Below are 23904 nucleotides of genomic sequence, written 5' to 3'. Positions count from 1 at the left end.
TCTTCGCCGCTCTGAAGATTTTCCTATGTATTAAAATTGCCCTATGCATTAAAACTGTAATGCTATGCATTAAAACTTACTAACCATACCAAACCCATCATTCTCCCATTTCATTGGAAGGTTCTTCGTGCAAGAAGAATACTGTGGTTTTTATTATTAAAATTTTACTTTCTAAAGTTCCGTTACTTTCTCTATTTGTGAAAGCTCTCTGTGTAGTCTTATATATTGTCCGATCTGTGAATGTAGAAATTAACAATGTACGTCACTACTAGGAGAATGTGTGCCACCGTTGGGAGAACAGAAACAATCGGTTAGTTAACAATTTTTAACATGTAGTATACAAAGAATTTGTTTCAACAGAATGGGCATCGAACGACACATGTTTTAGCGTAATAAAAATTCGTTTTCCTCGATAGCTACACACGAGAGTTTTCTCTCTCAATTATTTTTGTTCAGCCTGACGTAACGTCGATTTACATATGCCTCACCTAGGGACAGTATTTAACACAAATGAAAGTTTAAGGGTGTGAAATCTCATTAACCTTAGTGCCACCATCATAACCAGAAATTTGGTGACAGTATACTTGTCATTATACCGTTTATCAAATATTGTTAGGGCCATCAAGTCTAGGAGGTTAAAGTGGACAGTTCATGTAGCTAGAATGAAAGAAATTAGGAAGACGCAGACGGCAGGACAATATTAAGTTGGATCTCGCAGAAATAGGAGTACTAAGTACAAACTGGATCTAGTTGGCTAAGGATAGAAGTCAGTGGAGAGCTTTTGTGAATTTTCGGGTTCCATAGGCCATATACAGGGTGTCTATCGGTCACGAAAGTCCCGAAAAAGTCACGAAATTAGAAAACGGCCGTGAAGTCAAGAAAAAGTCATGAAATTTAGCTTTTGAATCACGATTTTTTTTTTAAAAAAAAAATCTGTACAAATATAAGTACAGACTGGAAAATTTTGTTGTATCAAACGTGAAAATTCACCATCAGCAATGTCTATGGTTGGCTTTAGACGCTACCAAATCGCAAGCAAAGCACGCTTCTATTGTATGCGTGAAAATTCGGCCTAATTCGCGCCCAAATTCGCTCATGAGAATGTTAAAAATTTTATGGTTTGGTAAAGAAAAGATCACGAAAAAGTCACGAAATTTCATTTTGGAATTTTAGTAGACACCCTGATATAGTTAGTTAGTTCTACTTGAGATTATTGTATAGCATCAATTTTTAGGTTTACAAAATATTTCTTTTTTCTCGAAAACTATGCGTAAGGGTTTACAGTTTCCATATTTTCTTCAGCTGAATGATATCTATATTACAAACGCTAATCATGTTGCAAAGAGTGTTAACATTTCAATGTTACTTTTCATTTAGTAAATAAACGCACAAAAGAGTGGAAAACTGATTTTTTAAAGAATACATGTTCCGGTTAACAATGAAAAATGATGTCATGCCTTCTCTGGAATTGCGTCAAACAATGATTCTTATGTTAACATTTCTAAATGCATAAAGCATGTCAGTTGCTGGGATAGCAGCGATAATTTTGTCCGTAAGATACTGAATTATTTGTGGGTTGTTGTCACATAGACTTCTTTTTTCTGTCAAGCTATATTTGAAAGAACAAGTATATCCCAACAACCTAAACAATTCAGGACCTTAAGGACAACATTATTACTGCTCGCTGCTACCGCAGCAATTGAAGTGCGTATATATACTTCGAAAATTAAAAATTGATAATGCGTGGAAAATGTGTAATGTACCTTTAAACTGAAAATCGCACAGTAGTCTGTAGCCCCTTCTCTCTCCACTTTCCAAATCCGTGGGGAAAGTCTGCTACTAAGGGGTGCAAGTACAGAGCTCTGAAACGAAACTTCAGCCGTGAAGTTCTTTCTCTTCATGATAGTATACTTCATGCTTTTTGTTTCATTATAAACCTTTTTAGAAGTCTGTATGTGATTTAAAAAAAAATAAACAAAGATTATAATATATATATTAAAATCTGCAGTACGATTATGCAATGTAAAATATTCGGGAAAGTCCAAAAGTTGTTATTGTGCTTTCCTGCCCCTCAAACTGGGAAATTACTTTACATGTTTCTTCTATACGCTTGTCTGTCTGCGGTTTGGTTGCTTCCCAGTTGATTATCAAGAAGAGTGTTTGTTTATTTCCTGTTTTGATTTCTCACCTTACGTAAGGATATTTCTTAATCTTGTATCCTAATGCTAATATTTATTATGCATCAGCGTGTATTACAAAATCTTAGTTGATAAATACCGGTTAGAACAATATTGATAAATTTTAAGATATCAGCGATTGTAACAGGATAACGTGTTTGGAATACAAAAACTACTATGTATATACAAAAACTGAAGAAATGCGTGACTGGACCGAGAGTCGAACACGGGTCTCCGGTTTGCCGTGCCCATTCGTTAGTCACTATGTTATCCAGTCCCGTACCTATCGAAGAATTGATTATATAAAATCTCTTACATTCTCAGTTTATGAACTAATTATCTGGAAATTTTACTGTAGTACGTGCTATCTGTAGTAATAGAATTGGGCATTATTGAATTAGCCGAAAAATACACTGAACATTTTGAAGTTTAAAAATACCTAATTATTGAATAGCACTGAAGAAGGAGAAATTCACTATTTAAGCTGTCAGCACACGAAGATTATTTATTAATATTAAAACTTATAAATAAGATAAAAATTTTATCGCTGTCGTCATGGGTTTATCAAGTGATAAGATATTCGGTCGGTTGAACTGTTAAAAACCTAAACGTTAAAATAGAATGTCTTCTAATAAAGTTATAATCGAACAGAGCTATGAAATAAAACTTGTGCAGTCTGTCTTATTAACTTTTAACAAGTATCAATACAATTAAGTGGCCTTTAATTGAGGATGTGTGGTCAGCATATTGGCTCCCACCGCCGTAAATTGGAAATGAAATGAAATGTTTCAGTTTTACGTACCACAATTATGCCGACTAGGCTAAAGGAGACGGTGATGATGAGAAATGAAGGAAATGATGAAATTAAGAAAATGGAAGGAAAGAAGAGAGCTCCGAGAAAACCCACGCACACGGTGTTTGTCCACCATAAAGTTCATTTGACGTAAACTGGAGTTTGATATTATTATGTATTCATACGAAAGTTTTATTATGAAACGATATGGGTGCAGCATGGAAATGATGTCTTTATATTGCAAATATAATAGAGGGTTTATGGCAAAGTAAAAAACAGATTGGGAGAGTTTTTTCTTTCTTGTATACAGTTAGCTGAGTAGTTGGATACTACGTGCGTATATGATCATTTACTGTAAAACATTACGCAATGTCAATAAAGGATACTGTAGATTTTATCTGATTGCTGATTAAAGCGAAGTCTACGGAAGGCGAGTCTATGAATTGAACGTAACTAAAGAAAGAGTCAGGAGCTATCTCTTACTTAAAATAGTTTACCAATTGCCTCAATGCCTCGTCGGGAACCACGTGCGTTCAAAATTCGACTACACAGGAACACTTCTCTGTCTTAAATACTGAGCCGGTACCTTTTCAAGAATGCCTTCTAAATGGATTTGTGATATTGTACCTATTGCCACAGAAAAGTGAACATTTTCGTTGACTCCATGCCTTGTGTAGGTAGAATGCTTTACTCTCACCATCAAGATTTTTAGCAAGAAACCAATAAAATTATTTTCATAATGCTGCTGTTTGCACCATTACCATAATCTCGACTCCTTAAAAAAAAGTCATTTTTAAACTGTCTTTGAGTGTGTGAATACCATAATAATTATAAACTTGCCTGAATAATGTTTCCATTCGTGTATTTAATTCTATATTTTCAAGTGATTCCTCCTGACGAAGAGTGCCCACGGAAAGCACTTGAAATATAGACTTAAAAAAAAAAAAATGAAAGGAACATTATTCTAGTAAGTTCTTAATTATTTTTGAATGCTTTTAAGTTGCAGTAACTCACTAATATAACTTATGTCAAATAATATGTTAGTCATAAAAACAATTCAAAGAAATAACCCCAATATCACTCGATATATTAAGTGTCTTTGTCTGTATTGATTCATTGAAAATGAACTTTTTTTTTTAAAGTATAATTTTCAGGAAAATGACATGATATGTGTAACTTAAAAGAAACTAGCGGAGAAAACCAGAAACATATTGACAAAAAGAAAAAATTAATCTAACCTTTAGAAAAGCACCCTATTACAGAATTTATTAGAAAATTTCCCTAGTTTTTCTAGCATTCAGCACCAAATTTGCAGGAGCAATGCCAAAATATGTTATGAAAAGGGTTTGTTTGTGAATTGAGTCAACGAAATGAAAACGATTACCTTTCCTTACTTTTGACATCACTTCATTGGTTTTCTCTGAAGACAAGACCCAAATTCCCTGATTATCCAGGTCTGTAGCAGCTTTGCTGAAGATCCTGAAATGCAAATTTAGTTTCTAAAAGAAGTATACATATGCAGTAATAGCGGCACATGGAAAAGCTATTGATAAATACAAACTATTCGTGTATTGTGAGAAACTGATGCAATTTTAGGTTCAGAAATACTTCTTACGTCTTCTGTTCATCCATGTATAAGGCGAAAATAGGATTTATTTTTTAAATTGAAAAATGATCTTTTGCTTTCTTGAAAATTTTGTATTGTAATGAGTATTGCATAATCTAACATGAAAATATAATTTTAATATGGAGTAGTAATGATAATAGTGAAATGAACAAATTAACAAGAAAAGAAATTTCATTTCTAATACGTACAAATGCATGTTTATGTATATTACATGTTGTAATGGTACAAATTTTCAGTGAATTTCTTCCCAGAAGATGTAGCGGAATTTGAAGGAATTGCGTCTGAACCAAGAACAAAATAATGCGCATCTTCTTAAAGCTTTTGACGAATGATAAAGTACTTCATTGAGAAAGCATGGGTAGTAATTTTATAAAACGCGAATGCCCTTGAATCTTCCTGCATGTTGTTTGGGATTCCACCTCAATGACAACCTTAGATTACAAAAACTGATTGTGACACAGATAGTTGGAATACAAGTAAATTCTAAAGCATGTCCAGATCATTCATTTAACAGGAAGATAAATGAAAATTTCAAAGGAACTTCGGTAGCCACTCGTGTGTCCTATTCATTTTGTAGGCGTTTTCAGCTGTTTATAAGCATGGATTGGCTCGTGCGCGGGTGACGTAACATCGGGTATCACCCACGAGGAGTGGCGGAAGTACCCGAAGCTGCGAATAAACACTATCGAGTAGAACGGAGGTTGGACTAGAGCTAGTTGTGTGTTGGAGCGGAACGCTCTTAAGTGCTCGAAGCGCAAGACGCAGCAGTGTGATTTTTTTTCCGTAATTTATTTTATTTAATCGCAAATAGTGCAGCTATGGGATTTGTCACAGCGGAAGTATCGGCAGCGCGATTGTGTTACAAACAGGTGTGTAAAAGTGCTTGAAGAAGTTAGTGTGAATATGTGTTATTGTTTTATACAATTAACAAAGTACATTGTCTTCAACAATTAACATGAAAGCGTGTATGGCAGATAACACTTTTTTTCTGTTAATATTTTGTGCTCGAAGAGTAGAATAAAATTGTGGATTATTTTGTGACTAGTGTTGCGTTTAGAAACGCAAGTCTACCTACAGTGTTGCTAAACTTAGTAGAAAGAAGTTTTCCGCCTCAATATATAGAAATGACATTGCTGATTAAAAATTTAGTATACACAGTTATATAATATTCAGTAGTTTTATTATATTCCAATAATTAAATTTTCAAGAGAAGTTCAGTTATGTCAATATTATAATTATATGTAACTTGTTTCATTTGTGTCAAGTATCAGATAATGTAACGTTTGCATTAAATTTGCAACATTTATCTGTACAGATACAGCAAACTTTAAATTTGAGATCGAAAGCTTAAAATTACTTGCTTTTTCGCTAAATTTATTTATTTTAAAATGTTTTTGAGTTTCATATTAGTTCTTGCGAACCTTTTTAAATGTTTGTGATTATTGGTCATGGTTGTTTACTTAATTATTTTAATACGAGCTTCAGATCAGGAAAATTTCTTCTGACAGGCAAAATATTTTTTTTTTCTGTCCACTTACATGATCTAAACATCTTCCTATAAATTCATCACAGTGTAGTTGTACATTTCAGTGTTTTTTGCTGATGGTATTCGTGGTTTATTCATTGTATGTCTGGGTTGGATTCACCTTCCCCAGCTCTGTGTTGAATTGGAATAACGTTAATTAACTTCACTTTATCAGGTTTCAATTTACAAACCTCTTGCTTATTTAAAAAGTAACGAAGATGTCTTTGATATAGAGGAAAATGAAATTTACTATAGTAAATTAGAAAAAAAAAAATGGAAGCTACTTGGGAACAGTTTTAAATTTTCAAATTAATGTTACCTAACACCCATATTAAGCTTTTAATGTGCCACATTTTGCGTTATAAATTTTGATAATAACTTTACTTAATTTTACTTTCAGAATGGTGGTGAAAGGGTGGAATTCGGCGATATTCTAAAGGGCCGATCTCGATGTACACAGACAGACAAAAAGAAGACCCTGTCTCCTCCTGCAGGACTGAAAAAATGGAGAAAGCTGAAAGTTGGCCGAAGTGTCAGTGATACGGATGGGGAAAGCACAGCCGAGACTGAAAATGGTTGTAATCACAAACTTCCTCTGGTGCCTGGGAAAAAGGATAGCAGCTCGTCAGAGGAGGATATGTCCTACCTTCAGTTATTTGCATGGGTAAGTGGCATATAATATATATAGACCATAATTTTTCCAGTGGCGCCTTGTGCGGTTTATGGATTAGTACATTAAAGTAACCGTTCTTCCCTTAGTTTGAGCAATGCTATTTTAATTTTTACCGATGTCACTTCCTTTACACGATCCGCCACTGAACATTTCCTTAGCAATAGGAGGTCCATGAAGAGGTACTCTCAAAGTAGATCCTATATGTTGCTCGTAATCTATGGAAAGACTCCAGAATTGTGTGCTAGAAAACTAGGTTTTCTGTACACTTAACCAATCAAAACCTGTATTGCGTCCTCATTGGTTCGGGTAAGAAAACAAAAATGAACGAATTGTACATTAAAATAGATCACAAAATAGACGAAAATTTGCTCTTTTTGTAAGTTGGTTTAGTTGTTGAAATGTGACGGGAACACCACTCCCATCAGTGTTTCTTCCAGACCTGTTTTTGGGGGACACTGCTTCCCCGGAGTTCTGAGAGTGCCCCCCACGGAGCAGACCAAAATAATACATTTATAATATAATAATAAATAGAATAGTATCAGCAGTGCCCCCCCAGAATACTAAGTGTGCTCCCCCGGAACATTATTTCTGAAAGAACCACTGACTCCCATTATCATCAAGTACGATGTCATTTGTTTCCGGGTGGAGTGACTTTCTTTTCGTGGTAGGTTACTTTATAAATTTCAGGCTAAATATTCGTCATTATATTATTGCTTTCCATTTGTATTTACATAGAAAATGTGCTTGTTCATTTATATTTGTGAATGACTGTGTTAAATAGATCTAGTGCTTTCAAAAGATTAAAATTCATTGTATATTTTTTTCTTCAGCTTCTCGTGGATTTTTTCTGAAAATCTTTTGTATCGTACATCTTCATATAAGTAGTGACGATTAAGAATTGTTTTATCAAGATAAGAGATCTGGCTACATTTACATTCAAATTTTGAATAATTTATTTACGTTGGTTCTAGAGAAAACTATTTCTGAAATTACACTGAAATTAAATCCGCCCAGTCAACGGCAGCTTCCATCAAACGTGTCTGTCATAACTGCATCCTCAAAAGGCTTCGATCTTTTTAGTCGATATGATTTCAGTGTTTTATGTCGAAGTTCTTATAAATTTCGCATGGATTAAATTGTTGTTTGTTTAGTTCCGGCTTGTGAATTAGCAAGTGAGTTTGTTCTTCTGTTTGTACTCGGAATGCCGTATGACGTCCAGACTCAATATCACTTATCTTCTATGATCCCCTTCCGGACTTTCATGCTTGTTCTGGGTACGACGATTGCTTTTACATAGATTTTCATTTAGGTACTAGCTGGTTGAAGTTTCAACTGATTTTTTTTTTTTTTCTCGACTCTGCCTCACTGAAAGTTTCAACGACGCCACCGTGCATATTTTTGATTTTTTGTTTCGATTAAGCTGTTAATACATGAAAATGAGCGAATTGGAGGGTTTTCAATATGAAAACTGCTGCTGTTATAAGATAGCAAAATCTAATCTGACTGTCCTATATAATTGTTAAAAAGAAAAAAGAAAGAAAAGGAAAAAAAAAAGAAAAGTAGGAAGTTATATAATGGTCTTCGGCACTTTGAAATATTACACCGAACCAATTTACGTCAGGGAGAGAGGTATTTTTTACAGTAGTCGATAATATGTAGCAGTAAACAGAGAAATATTACTTTTTTTTTTTAATGCTTGTTTAGAAAACTCATGTTATCTGAACACTATTAGATAAAAAAAAAAAACACCCTGAATGAGTTGCTTAGGCGCAATAGTAGGCATTTGTAATTATTCAGTAAGCTTTTCCACTTGATGATACGTACGCGGAACGCGTGGGACAAGAAACTGAACAATTATTATATAAGTAATAGTATCTTTTATACTATGAGAAGAGATCAGGAAGTGAACAATTATCTTCCTTTTTTGTTGTTATTGTTGATTAATCTTGTGAGATATCATTTATATCGTCGTTTTACCATTTTTTTTTTCGTATGTTTTAAATTTTCACCATGATTAGGCCAAGTTGACAAAGTAATAGATAAATTAAAAGTATTTAATGTCAAAATTCCATTTTGAATAGCTTCAGTTATCAGCAGAAGTACTGTACATTTCCGCTTCCTACAAGTGCCTTAGTTAACAGCTTAGGAGGTACTGATTTATTTATTTATTTATTAACTTGACATTATCTATCTGTATGTTACCGGAAACTGTATTCAAATTGAGGATTTAATTCTGAAGTTACTGACAATTTAATGATAATAAATTTTGGGTCTCTATTCCATACGAAGTTGCGTCAACTCAGTGCAAAATATATATATGTTTTAGTTTGCGGTAATCCATACAGCACTTACTATTACTTGTTCGAGCTTTTGCGTTGCGGTGCTGTCCGCAAAATTTTCCGATGATTCGTACTGAATGACTCCCTTAGTAATAAATAATATGAATCCAGAAATGGAAACGTAATTATTTTTGCTGGCCTATATACGGTATTTTTTAGTGTCTCATCTTTAGATTACATACGCTTTAAGAATTAAAATAAATATTATTGAAATATATTACTCTAGTGCAGTACTTCAAGCGTAAGAGAAATATTTACCTTTCCGTGAATTTTTGAAGCAACACATGTAGAAAGGAATTTTTGAATCAAAGGATGTAAACTATTACCATAAGTTTACAAACATTTACTTATTACCAGAAAGGTTTCCTGTAGGCGCCCATGATCTAGGACAGTGTTTCTCAAACTATAGTCTGCAGAGCAATATTGGTCCTCAAGGTCTGCCCGTGTGATCCTTTAATATTCAATATTAGTCCAAAAACGACAAAATAAAAATAAAGTTCGAATGCGTAGCACATTATAGTTGGGAATTTCAAACAGGTATAAATTACATAATTTATTAAGATAAAAACTATATAAATTGTAATACCTCATGTAGATGTAAAATTATAAAATATTATTGTTAACCTTTATTTTTTACATAGAAAAAAGGTAAATATGTCTTTTCTTCAGTTAATACACTAGAGTGCCATTTATTCGGCTAATGTAGTAGATGAGCAAACCGGATAATAAAAAAGCCAGATAGTCTGGAGTTGTATAATTTCTCACTTTTTGCCCCACCCATACCATTAAAAACATTTTTATACAAAACTCCCCTCTCATTCATATCTTCTGACCTCTTAGCGTAGGTCAGTACTTTATGAAGTAAATGTTATCATAAATTCATTGTGGAATCTGTTTAATATAAAATAAAACATGTAGACTAATATTCCGATTTATTTTTGTTAACAGAATGCATTAGATCTTTCCGTCCCTGCAAGTGATGTGTTGCTGAAAAACCGACAGAACAACTGGTTCCAACTGGCGGGACATCCGGGTTGTTTTGCACCAGCTGGCCCAGGGACTATTTGGAAGAAACGCAACGGCCCCGATAACACAGAACGAACCGTGTACGAAGCCTTGCGGTCTGACCCACAAGCACGAGACATCATTCCTCGCTACTACAGAGAAGTCGAATATCAGGGAGAGAAGTTCATAGAATTGCAGGACTTGTTACACGAATTCAAAGACCCTAATGTTATGGACATTAAAATGGGAACCAGGACATTCCTTGAATCTGAGGTCCAAAAGACAACAGCACGATCTGATTTGTATAAAAAGGTAATTTTTTTTTATTTTTATTTATTTATTTATTTATTTTTTAATGTCTTGGACATTTGTAGCGTGACACAGCATAGTTTCAAAATTTCTTCTTGTTACATACTTAACTATATTTCCACCTTAGGAATATTATTTTAATTATTTTGTGAAGAAAATAGGAATATTTACAAATGCAAATTTTCGCATTTCGTAGTCATCAATCAAATATTGACAGGATCATCACTAAAGTGGAAATGAGCACGTTTGGCAGGGGGGAGGGGGGAGGTGTGAACACGAAATAAGAAATACATGCAATTAAGAAAAGCTGGTGTCTGATAGTTGGACAGAACACGTGGTATGCTGGACGTTCTATTGGCAAAGGCTCTTCAACTCAATAACAACTGAGGCGACAAATTTAGAACGTTTAACAAGTCATTCTAGAATCGTAATATGGCAGGTTGAACTCTAACGTAGGTTTCCAAATAATAATAATATCGTCATTCAACTGTTACGCAGTCAGTATTCTTGGTTGCCTAAAAGCAGCATGAAAGAATACTGCAGCGATTGGCAAACAGTCCTCCTCTTTTGATTTGCTTACAGTATATTCAGCTATTTGTCAGACGTCAGCTTCCCTTTACTGTATAATAGTCTGGTTATTTTAGAGAGCAAAAGCGTGTTTCAGAAGTAATAACACCAGAACCAAAACAATAAAATGTGAAGTAATGAAAATAGTGATTTCTTATGTATCTGTTTCAAAATTCGCACATCATTTTTGCTTAAAATATTGACATTTCAGCACTTTAGAAAATGACAGACTGTGAGGCACATTTCACTAAATACAAAGCACACATGAAATAAACCAACATTAGGGAAGTTATTCTCGTGACTTGTGAATTAAAGCCGTTTAATTTCGGAGTTTATGTAATTTGGAAAAAAAAAAAAATGCCGTTATAAATAAACATGGCAAAACACTTAAAACAGAATCTCAAGTATTTACAGCTCTCGGAATGGATTCTTATCGTAATTACATCATTTGTTAAATAGAAAATACGTAATGACTTATTTCTTCTTCCAATGTTTTGAAGCTTATTATTTTTTACTTTTTTTATTTTATCGCTATGATAAGAATTGGAGTAGTTCCTCGAAATGGACGCAAGCTTTCGATTGCTTTAACTGATATTCTCTTGTCGTTGTCAATAATCTTAGTGACATAAGAACTGTATAATGTAAAGTGTTATTTCATTCGAGTAGCTCTGATGCTGTCTGTATACTAACACTTTAGATTGTGAGTTCTTCGCCACTTCTGTTCAGCTTAGATATAACATTCTTTAGACAATAGCATTCAAATATGTTTTAGATAAATTTGAATGAAATAGAAGTACTCAATAAAGTTGCAGCTTGTTTTTTAAGTAATGTTTCCTTCGAAGTAATATGGAATTTATAGTTAATGCAACCGACATCTTCTTTTGGAATTAATATTTCAATTTCGCCTTTTCGAGCGTTGTGAGTAAAGAGGGTGGGTTAAATTTTATGACGTATATGTACCAAGAGTGATTTTGGGTGTCATCTGGCTGTGTGTCAAAAGATCTGGCACACTGTTCTTTTTAAGGATTTGAAACCAATTTAAGTTTAGAACTAACTTCAGCAGCAAGAGTAGATGACACGTGAAATCCGAATCATATGAGCTCCCGCCGGGAATCGAACCCAGGTCTGCCAAGCTAACGGCGCGTACGGTAACCGTTTAGCCATAAGGCAGCTCTTGGATTTTCTCAAAAACGGCTCTCAACTTTTTTCTCATATATTATAATGCAGTATTATTCATTTTTCTTGGAAAGAGCCAGCAAAGGTTGCTTACTGATCATACCAATATGAGTAATGTATCATACTTAATATCATAGTTTAACTTTTACCAGGTTGATATGTCAGTTTGACTGAAAACTTAGTGCGATAGTGTAGTATTTTTTATTTGTTTACCTATTTATTTTTGGATTACTAATTACTTTTGAACTATGATAGTAAAGAAGTCGTCCCTGTTGGTTATATCTCTTGTGTAAATAACATCTAAAAAGGTAATTCAAGTTTATCAGGACACAGTAGTTTGTGCTTATGCTATATAGTAACATCATATCTTTTAAGCTATTAACAACTGTTTTGTTTGCGTAGTATTACAACAAACATTGCCACCCGTCGCTTGGTACATAATATAAAGGCCAAAGAGGCCAGATGCGGTAAATAGTGGAAATCGTTACATGTCGAGTGTAGCAGAATTTGTGTAATCACATGGATTTACTACATGTTTCTCATATTCATTTAAAACTATATTTAGCTGTGCAATGTAAATTGTAAACTTTCGTTGCGTCTAAGAAAGGCCGTGTACAAATATTTGTTATTGTTTATTTGGCAGATGGTGCAGGTAGATCCAAACGCACCCACCGAGGAGGAACACAAACAGAAGGCCGTTACCAAGTTGCGGTACATGCAGTTCCGAGATCAGCAGAGTTCATCTTGTAGTGAAGGATTCCGGATAGAAGCCATGAGGGTAAGTGCTCGTATTCCATTCATTCAAGGTCACCAACAAACTGCATCAAGAAACAGGAAGTCGCTACAGAATGACGTGTGTTTAGCTAGCGGGGAGTAACCCGAATTATAATCGAGTGAGATCATAAGATTTCTGTCGTTTACGTTAAAAATTACTAAATAATATTGACTCAGTTTTTGCATTAGAAAAGAAATTAACTTTATAACTTCTAAATAGGCGATTTTTTTATTTACGGTACATTAGAGATAGATCCGTAAGAGGTTTGGGGGCCCGTTACACAGAACTTTGGTACAAGTCATAAAAAAGTTTGATGAGAATACGTTAGAATATTAGTAAGTCATGTCTACACTTATTTCTCTACCTCTGATTTCTTTTAGTCTTGATACAGTTGTAGAAACCAAATGTAGTCTCTTGAGATGGCGTGTTTTAAGTGAGATCCCAAATAAAAATCAGAATTACTGTAGGAAAGAAAATTTTTTAACATAACTTTTATCGAGAACAAACAAACAAAAATAAAAACTGCCTGAATGGCATGCTGACAATAATGAAGCGTATTTATGCATATTGTTTCCTTAAGTTTTGGGAACTCTTTTGAATAATCCTTATGGGAATTAAAATTTCAAGAATATGATGTGCAGCAATGAATTCGTGCTAATTTACTGCCTTGTAGAAAACGTTATTTGATTTATTGTATTAATTCAAAGTTGAGCCTCGAGTTAAAAGTGATATTTTTTTTATATAGTTCAATTTTCTCCCAAGATATTGTTTCCCATTAACTCTTGTTGTGATGGCAGCAACCGAAAGATATCTATAGTGCCACCGGTCTGTTTATCGACCATGATTTTCAAACGATTGTAATCACTGCTTGAAATTAATAGAAGAGATCCTGTTTACTCAGTGATATTCCTTGATTTTTCGACTGTCTTTACTTTACGATGCATTTGTCGCATGTAGCACCTGAATTGAGGAGTTTGATGTAATAAGAAAGGCGTAAGCGAGTTTACGCCCTTTTTGCATCAAACGCATTTGTGGCTTTTGCCATGCTTGTTTAGCCTCCTGGTAATATTTCAACTCAATATCGGAATAAAATGCTGCATATTACATTGCTTTATTTTTTATTTATTTATTTATTTATTTTAAACTAAAATTTTCAACATCGTTTTTCTCCAACTGCATGTTTCAGACTTACGCCCTTATTGCATCAAACTTCTCAATTTAGGACGGCACCAAAAGGGTTCATTGGCAATAGCTTCCCAATATATTGAGTTAAATCTTATGCCAAACATCGCGTCTCGACTGAGAATCGAAGACCACAAAAGAAAGCATGCTAACCACTTGCTCACATGGAAATACCGTAATGAATTGCTTGTTAGTTATTTAAAATCCTAGTGTTGTGTTCTGTTGAACCTATAAGTAACATGTGTAAAGCATTAAGTTAGGAATAGCGGAGCATTTTATTTTTATACATTAATTTTTAAAAAGAGACATTTCAGTTGTACTGTAACACCTACGGTTTACACTGTGGTAAATGTAAAAACTGTGAAGTTTAAAATGAAATTGTGATAATTATAATAACATAATTTATGACTTATGTTTATTTTTAGTTTCGTGGTTCAGCGCCAGTAACTGATTTGAAGAAGATAAAATCCCGCGACGAGGTAATGGCAACGATAGCACTGTTCCTTGCTGGCAAGGAAGACGTCAGACAAAAGATGTTGTCTCGTCTCAGAGAAATCCGAGCCAAATTCGAGCAGTCATCCTACTTTCAAAATCATGAGGTAAGTGAAATTCACCGTAAATCCAAGGGTTATATTATATTTTAAATATACTTTTTGAAATGATATTGTTCAGGCATAATAATTTAGTTACTTAATGACATTAAGACTGTCTTAATTAGATACAAAATCTTGATTTGTTGGTCCATATGGCGGTTAGTGTTGTGAGGGAAATTTTAGCATATAAACTAAAATAATTTTCCTCGTGCAGATAATAACTATAGACCAAAACAATAAAATCGAAAGTTATTAAGTGTCCTTGGAATTCAGTAAAGAAGACTTCCACATGATAAGCTAGTGGGCTTAAAAATTACGGTGGTATCAGAAGCTCACAGATTAGTTGTTCATTTGCTACCTCATAATGATGCGACAGTAAAGTTAATTGATTTCGTGTTAATATAAATTGAAACTCACATGCAAGTGCTGAGTTTTTTGTTCGAAGTGGTTTGTTAAAGTGAATTTTGGACCACTAGTTGGGGTTGTGTCCGATCCAAGTACTTTCCCACCGGAAATCGGGTCGAAGCCGCACGTGACTCGCGTTTGTACATGGTCATAGAAGGGTACTATTGAAACAAAATGTATCAAATAAAGGACAAAGCTACTAAACCAGTGGTTCCCAACGTTTTTTGAGTGACACACGTTACTGAATCCCTGTGACATGGGCGCACAGTTACTTGATTATTTTTATCAATAAAAATAAAAATTATAGAGATATAAAACTATAAAAGTGAGTTTCTATGACGTAGTGACTCTGTATAGTACTGAGCATTATATTATTGCCGCTGGAGGCATTGACTGATACGGTGTGACTCAAAATTAACTTTAACTGATTATTAAATTCTAAAATTTTGTGACACACCCTATAGGACTGCGCGACACACCGATTGGGAACCACTGTATTAAGCTATATACCTTTTCATAAACAATTAAGCAAAATCAAAGAATTATACAAGGGAAATATTTTGCACTGTGTTATGTTAGTCTAGGCGCAAACATTTTCCTTGTCATTTTTTTAATTTTGCTTAATTCTTTCTGAGAGTATGAATAAGTTGATAGTATGAAAGGTCGGAAAATAATCATGAATATGATTTTGCATATAATATTTTGGTCCCTAATGGGAAATGTAGTGATATAAGGTTTACTCACAGGATTCGTAATCTTTTATTTCAGGTTGTTGGTAGCAGCATATTCATGATTTATGACGACGATAAAGTGGGAGCTTGGTTGATAGATTTTGCGAAGACCCGGGTGGTGCCAGAAAACACACACATTGATCACAGAAAGCCGTGGGTCCAAGGAAATCACGAAGAAGGCTACCTCTTTGGGCTGGATAATCTAATAAAAGTAAGTTTATAATAATCCATAAAATATTGCACCTTACAATGTCAGTTTAGATCTACACACGTGAGTGGTGACGGGAGATCCTTCTGGAAAGGGCTTAAGCTCGCATAACCCGAATTAAAGCATTCTCGTGGAGTTCGCAGAAAGCATTACTTATAGGTAGTATTTTATGGAGCTAAGCAATGTAGTTAAAATTTTACTGTCGGTTACTAACCTTAAAGTCAGAGTATACAATTTTGTCAAAACATACGGCTTCATTTTAATTTATATAGCGAATGTCCATATCGAAAAGCGAAAATAATTTTTTTTTTTTTGAAAATTTTGTTCCGAAACAAGTACTGTGTTAGAGGTGGATATGAAGCAAGATGTTTTTAACTGTTCAATAATAGTGATAAACAAAATACTAATTTCAAATGAAATCAATAATGAAAAATAACAAGGTTGATTAAGGAAGAAAAAAATGTCCCTTAATCTAGAAATATAGGGTCTACCAATAAGATCACCAGAACTTTAAAATGAGATCTACAAGTTATAATGAAATACCCTTTTGTTTTATTGTGCAGAGCAATCAATGGCATTATCTTTTGAAAGTAATATTGCTCAAATTTCGTCCTCTGCTTCGGGTGTAAATGCAGAGAAAATTAAATACGTGGAAGTTCGTCGGAATCGTAATACAACAAATTATAGATGCGTCACAATATCAAATAATATTTTCGACAATGTGGATACTTTCAAATAACTAGAATCAGTATTAATAGACCAAAACAAATTAAATGTCGGCTAAAAACAGGTAATTCGTGTTATTATTCAGTGCAAAGTCTTTTGTCGTCGCGAATTCTGTCGAGGAATTTGAAGCTTAAAATATATAAAACGATAATCATGCTTTTGCAGAACATGGTCGCTTACTCTGAGGGAAGAACGTAGACTGAAAGTATTTGAAAATAAGATTCTGAGACGAATATTCGAACCGAAGAACGGAAATGGAGAATGGCGGAAACTTCATAACGACGAACTGTATAATTTATACCGTTTAGCACACATTAGGGTCATCAAATCTAGGAGGTTTAGGTGGGCAGGTCATGTAGCCAGAACGGAAGAAAACAGGAATGCTTTCAGTTTAACTGAAAATTCAATCGGTAAAACGACCATTAGGAAGACCTAAGAGCAGATAGGAGGACAATATTAAGATGGATCTCGCAGAAATAGGGATACAAAGTAGAAACTAGACCCAGTTGGCTGAGGATAGAAGTCAGTGGAGAGCTTTTGTGTATGCAGCATTAAACCTCCGGGTTTCATAGGCCATAGAATTAATTAGTTAGCTAACTTCGTTGGAAGAATGGATTCTAAGAGTTCAATTGTGCATCACTTTTATACACACAATGAACGGTAAATTCACAACGGTGCGTTCAGTGTTCCTTCTTATTTCATGAACTGTTCGTGGTTTATTCTGATACACCTAAGGTAACCCCATAGAAAATTATCCAGGTCGAGAGCGATCGCTGATCTGGATCAGTTCACATCACCATTTTTCAGCAGAACGCGTTTGGCACGTCGCACTTGGATGGGGAATTCGAATAATTTATGTGCGTTGATGAATTGTGTATGTCTCCATACTAATGTGTATGTCGCAGTATAATCTCACCAATCCACGATTTCAAAGCTCTGACGTTCTTAGTGGTGACCCTGTGCTTCAACTCTAGAAGCTGCTTGTAAGGAATGCATTTGGATTTGAATTGAAGATATACACACACGCTTTGTAATTTTATCTAATTTAGCGGCTCGACAGTAAAGTTCCATAGTCCACATACTGATTGAAATACAGTAATACATGATTTGGACTCTGTTCATTCTGTTACCCGGTAGCTAGCCGTGATAGTAAGAAGCACACATTATTATTTTCGAACTTTGAAATGCGTTTTTTCCATTTCTCAGATGTGTGGATTATCAAGTTCTGCTCCCAAGCTGCTTGATTAGAAACATGATTAAAGCAATTAGCCATCTGAAGAGGTATTTTTTTGTAACGCAATCTGCTATGGAAATACAATATATCAATCGCCCGTTTTTCCAAGAACGGCTCCTTAGAAGTCCGTTTGGTGATTGTAATCGTTCTGAGATCAGGGTTTACATCAACATTTTCCTTGATTTGATCTGGGAATAACTGTGGTACTTTTCCTATCACATACTTCTTTTAAGCAAGATAAATATTATCAATATAATAGTTACTCATATTGTAAAAAGTACAATGGATCATACGCTAGGAAACGTGCACAATCGCTTTCTCTGTGTTCATTCCAAGAAAACTAGAGCTAATTTAATGAGGTTTGTATACGTTGTTCTGATGTTTAGTGTTGTTAATGCGTCATTATTCGTCTTCGATAAATCTATTGATTTCATTATGAAGGGGAAAAAATCATCTTAAGTGCCACGGTGGCTCAGTGGTAGAGCGTTTATCTCTGGTGCATGGTTCGATCCCAGCTCGCGCCATGTGAATTTTATGATGGACAAACAGTGTATGGGGGGGGGGGCGGTTCTCGGGATTCTCCCACTTTGTTCATTCCACCATTTCATTTATTCTCAGCAATAGATTCCAAAAGTTGAGTAGAGCGCTCCCCGCTGGTCTACCCGGGTTCGATTCCCGTTAGAAAGCACTGAACGCATTATGGTGGTTCGAGCTCAGAGAAACGTATTGAGATGAAACTCATCTAGCTTTTCATTATGACAAATTGTTAATGAGATGTAGCCCAAAATTATAACTCTTAAACTGTAATGTTGTCCAAAGATAAGAGAGATCACATTGAGCTTAAAAAGGTAAAAAAAATTATGGCACTAAAAGGTATGTCGTTCGTTGATAGGTTTTGTTCAGTTGAAATTGGTTGTTTTTTTACTTACGTACTGTATATTAAAAATAGATATTGTTAAGTAACAGATTTGTCTTTTTTTTTTTTTTTTTTTTGAAGGAATTCCTGATTTAAAAAAAGGAATAAAATCCTAATGATTCTCTCGTTTTGTTTTCCAGGTATTTGAGGATGTAGATCTTTCAAGTCGTCCTTCGCGGGATTCTCTCATTTCGTTCGCCAGCAACTCTTGAGGAGGAAGGCCTCGTGTAAAGGGTCATGACCTCTAAATAGAAGGGCAGCTGCCGGTGGCAGATCGGGGCAGCAAAACAAGGCATTTATGAGTGTGCACATTCCATATGCAGCATAATAGCCTCCCTTTACCATTACGTACAGAGAACATTCTCTTCTTATGTGCATGCGCAAGGCGAGAAACCTAAATGGCGGCGATAAGCAGGATCCATCATATTGCGAAGTGCGGCGAGTTGGAAGATATTTTGTATTGTTGTGTTCAAGGACTGCGGGACCAGAAGTAAAGTGTTTTTAATTTCGAACTTAAGGACATTTTTTATTTTATATACATGCATAAACGTACGCATTATTCGCCAAGTTGTGTGTGTGTGTGTGTGTGTGTTTGGATGAAAGTAAATGTGTTAATGTATTTAATATCTTATTATATTTCATCACGTATATTTCTTTTGTTTCTGTAATATCTGAGGCAGTTTTTAATAATAATGAGCGCGAATGTGAGACGAGAACGCATTTTTTGTGAGTGTGTAAAATATAGAAAATATAAACTGCTAGTAACTGAGAAACAGGACTCTTTTTTTACTATTTGAAAGACTATATATTATATTATTATTATTATTACTAATATTGTGTATTTGTAAGTGAATGTGTGTGTATGATTTGCATGTGAGATCTAGTCTGCAAGGAAAAACAGTAGCAAAATGTATCAGTCATAGGAATTCATAACTCATACCAAAGTACATACGTCATACTGAATTCCAGATTAATAAAATTTTGTTAATGCTTTTTATGTCCTGTAATATAATAAATATTTGTGTATAAAATTTATTTTCTTTTATTTTTCTTGTTTACTAGAGTAAGAAACATCCAGATGGTTGTGTTAATCAACCCTAATAGTACAATTGCCACTCAAATAACTGTTGATCATCCCAGTGCTAAAAAGTTCTTACATTTGGATAAATTTCTAATTGGCGTCTTTTTCTCGCGATCCTATGGACGGGTGTTTGAAAATACTTCCACTGGATTCAGTAGCTTCAAATTAGTATTAGAAATTTAACCAAGCGTGGGCACTTTGACATAAGCTTTTTTTTTTTTTTTTTCATTAATTTCAAAAATAATTGCCTTATTTGGGTATAGTTTTGACGTAATTCTTTGTACGCTATTAAAAATTGAACTTGAATTGTTCCGAAGTTATCAAAGAACAGCATGCAGAGGTATGCATATTTGTTGCTACCTGTACTAACGAAATTCGAGGGTCATCCAGACAGAAAGGATCGATTTGATGTAAAACAAAACGAGAAATAGCTCCTTCGTGGATATACGGTTAGCGAATAGCCACCGCATAGATCATCTCGGTTTGATGAATGGGAGCACATGTGGTTCAGAGCCCACGTTAGGCTCTAAGTCCCAAGCCTCATTTAGCCTCGCTGCTGAAGGGGTCACTAAACTTCTAAGTCAACCAACCATTACTCGGTTACCGCCAATGTATTGAACTACGTACTCGAGTAAAGTGTGTTTATTGCCAGTGAGAAATTGCTTTCCGGAAAGAGCAATATTCGACTATAGCATGCAGCATACTCATGTACGACCCCTTAGTTTGAGTCTAGCAGCGCATCAGTGCAGACGTGAATATAAATGTTAGTGTGTGACAAAATTGAGAATGTTGCCAACTGTGACGTGCAGAGTGAAATGTTTTATTGATTTCCATTTGTTCCGGAAATTAAGACTCTTTGAATACATTGGCGGCAACAGAATAGAGTGGCGGTATAGAAAGACTGGTATCACGCTATAATAAGAGCGTCAGTATGTACGACAAATATGTTGAAAAGTAGAATAAGATATGGAGTTTCTGTATTATAAATCTTTTGCATATACCGGTGTCATTTGTTTCATACTAAAACGTTATTTTTTATTATTATTTACTAGGTGATCCTCATACATAGGATAAATATCTTAATAATTCATATTAATAAGTACACTTACTACACATTAACCCTTTAGGGACAGCTCATTTTTAATCAAGTCTTCAGAGACGAAAAATAAAAATCAAACTATTTTATTACATTCCAATACATAGAACGATTCATTTGACAAATTGAACGAAAGTGATACCTACTGTATCTTCTCATTTGGGGCTTGACTTCTTCGTCCAAATGTTATGTTTATGTGCCACAACAGTCTCTAAAGAATTTAGGGACGGCATTAATCTTCACAGACGCAAATAAATGGACGCCCTGAAAGTCATCCGAACTTGTGATTGGGTATTGAATGATATATTTGTCATATTAAACGCAAATGGGGCTTATAAACTGTACCATCCATCCATGTGTACTTATATGCCACACCTGCCATCAATGCAACGATCGGTTGTTTATATGCCACACCGTTTCTAAAGAGTTAATGAACTTAAAGATAATGAAGTATGCGTAGATTGATGATACGTCAATGAGAAGAGAATGCTTCCCTATTGTAAAAGGAGTTTATGAAACCTGGAAAATGAATGTAGTGGTCTCCGGGTTGACAAAACTCGAAATTACTTTTGACGTTGCTGTTAGATTTCTATGACCTAAAAACTTTGAAAATAATTGCACTTATGCCCTCACAAAATATGGCAATATATAACCTAAAATATAACTAAAAAAGAGAATGGGGCTGCAGGAGTGGGGACAAATAATACCTTGAGTTTGATATATACAGTATATACGGAAAAATACCACCAATCTCCAGGAGTTAATTCCTTATAACAAACAAGAGAAAAAAAGTTCTAAATGATGCCAGATTCTATAACAAAAATCCCTCCAAGGATTGTGAAATATCCCTCATACTTGAAAAAAAATATCCGTATACTCAATATAAAAGAAAGAAAAAGGACGGATTTTATATGTATCAGCAATGGTTTCAGGTGGCCCGGGGGAGAATTCTCCCTGTCATATCTCCGATCGTGCTCAATGTGATTTACCACTATTTTCTCAGTGGTACTTTCATCTGTGTATTTAAAGCCTTCCCCGGATATGGATGGAAATATTTTCCAATATGCAACGAATAAACTAGACTTGAGGTATCTTAGCAGAAGAGAAGAGAGAGAGAGAGGCAGAAGCTGCAATGACAATTTCTGTTTTCAAAGTGGCTGATGCTATCCCAGGTCAACCGCTTTGACCCTTTCACTCTGATTTCTTCAAATACTGTTACACAAGACTAATTGATAGGCAGAAAAAAAGTTCTAAATAACCTCACTGCTAGTACTGGCGAATATATTGTAAGGTTCCGCATGTCTTCACATCATGCTGTAACCATGTGTGTACTACACGTGTTTGCAATAAACAACTACAACGCAGACGACAGTACCGAAAAGGAGTCGCTCACCATCGCCAACAGTCGGTAAGTTGGAGATCATCGAAGGTAGCCGACATTTTAAGATAAAAGTCAGCAGCATGCCTCAAGCAGCATCAATTTCTACAGGTTGATCAAACCACCAAAAGCCCTAAAGTGCCTGTTCATTGGGAACACCTTACCCTGTCACGACGCTTGGTCAATTGAGATACCCTTCCTAAAAGCTCTACGACGCTTGGTCATTGGGTTCCTTCCACTTTCTTACCTAAAATATTAGATGAAACTACTTATTGCAATATATTTTTGTATTCAAGAAGATCTTTTATAATAAAAGGTGCTGGGAAAGTCCAATCTCCCGAGTACGATAATTGCTCTACCTTACATAAACTGAGAGAATTTTACAATATTTTTTTAGCGATAAGTGAAATTCGCCTAAAATATGATCAATAAGTATGCATTTTCGTGCTCACAAGAATTATAAATGTGTTTATATTTAATTAGAGATGTAAAACAAAATGTAAGGATACAAACATGACATGTCATAGAAACCCGAGGCTTAGTGAAACTTTTGTGAATACTCTGTACAGTATGTACTATACAACATAAGCTTCATTTCGGTTTTCATGTATATTTGGAGACATTTTGATTTGTCCAAAAGTTATACCATTATTTGATTCACGATATGGCACTTGCGACGGAATATGAAAAGAATATCGATAAGATGCCAGAAAACTTGAGGAAATGTTGTGAAGAGTACGGGATGAAAATAAATGTTACAAAGACAAAGCCATGGAGACTGGAACAGTGGCGACGCTTGAGGGGAGACAGCGTCTACTCATTAGAATTTCATATGCATTAAGTTTAAGTCTTTTTCTAACCTAAAATTTTATTTTATTATTATTATTTTCAATTTGAAACTAGATCCTTATACACAGAGACAGATTTTTAACCGTCCAGTGGAACCGTGGACATTATCCCTGTGTTAGATCCATATTCCTTGCATCAACCTATAGAAGGGTAGAAGTACGAGCTGTGCACGATTAAAGGGCCAAATAAATACTTGCCTTTAGAACCTTTCAGAAGACGGTGGCCTCTTCGTCTTTTCAGGGTTTAAAGTTCGGATGTTGCATTGGCAACTCTTGTCTACTTCGCCTTCGCGAGAGTGACAAGAAGAAGAGGTGATTACGACGTTCTCTCTCTTTCCCTCGATGTGTGTTTACTTACATTGTATTATGGAATCCCTAACGTATAATTCGAAAATTTCTATGAAGTTTAGCATCCCTTTTTTAGCAACAAGTTTATATAAGTCGTGAAGTTACAGATTACGGTGGAATTGGAACCACCGTAATGCGTTGGAATTTCCAACGCTCGCCGAATAGGAATCAAACCGAGAACTATGTACATTA

The 23904-nt window shown here is 34.8% G+C and overlaps 1 protein-coding gene across 6 annotated transcripts in view; it reads left to right on the top strand.

Annotated features, from left to right (window-relative positions):
- IP3K1 (inositol-trisphosphate 3-kinase-like protein) overlaps positions 1-19996 on the top strand; it is a 387738-nt gene extending 367742 nt beyond the window's left edge. For 5 of the 6 annotated variants that reach the window (XM_081745265.1, XM_081745266.1, XM_081745268.1 and 2 more), the window contains 6 exons: positions 6523-6786; positions 10083-10451; positions 12835-12969; positions 14574-14747; positions 15915-16088; positions 19102-19996. In XM_081745265.1, the coding sequence (XP_081601391.1) occupies positions 6523-6786; positions 10083-10451; positions 12835-12969; positions 14574-14747; positions 15915-16088; positions 19102-19173 (1188 nt within the window). In that variant the 3' untranslated portion in view covers positions 19174-19996. Of the gene's footprint in view, positions 1-5292; positions 5467-6522; positions 6787-10082; positions 10452-12834; positions 12970-14573; positions 14748-15914; positions 16089-19101 lie in introns of those variants that run through there. The other variant, XM_081745269.1, reaches the window with a different exon arrangement.
- Positions 19997-23904: the final 3908 nt, after the last annotated feature.

The sequence above is a fragment of the Thermobia domestica genome, chromosome 18, assembly GCF_964235325.1.
Source record: "Thermobia domestica chromosome 18, izTheDome1.hap1.1, whole genome shotgun sequence".
NCBI lineage: Eukaryota > Metazoa > Arthropoda > Insecta > Zygentoma > Lepismatidae > Thermobia > Thermobia domestica.
The sequence above is the reverse complement of the archived record's forward strand: the minus strand, read 5'-3'. Positions and strand labels throughout refer to the sequence as shown.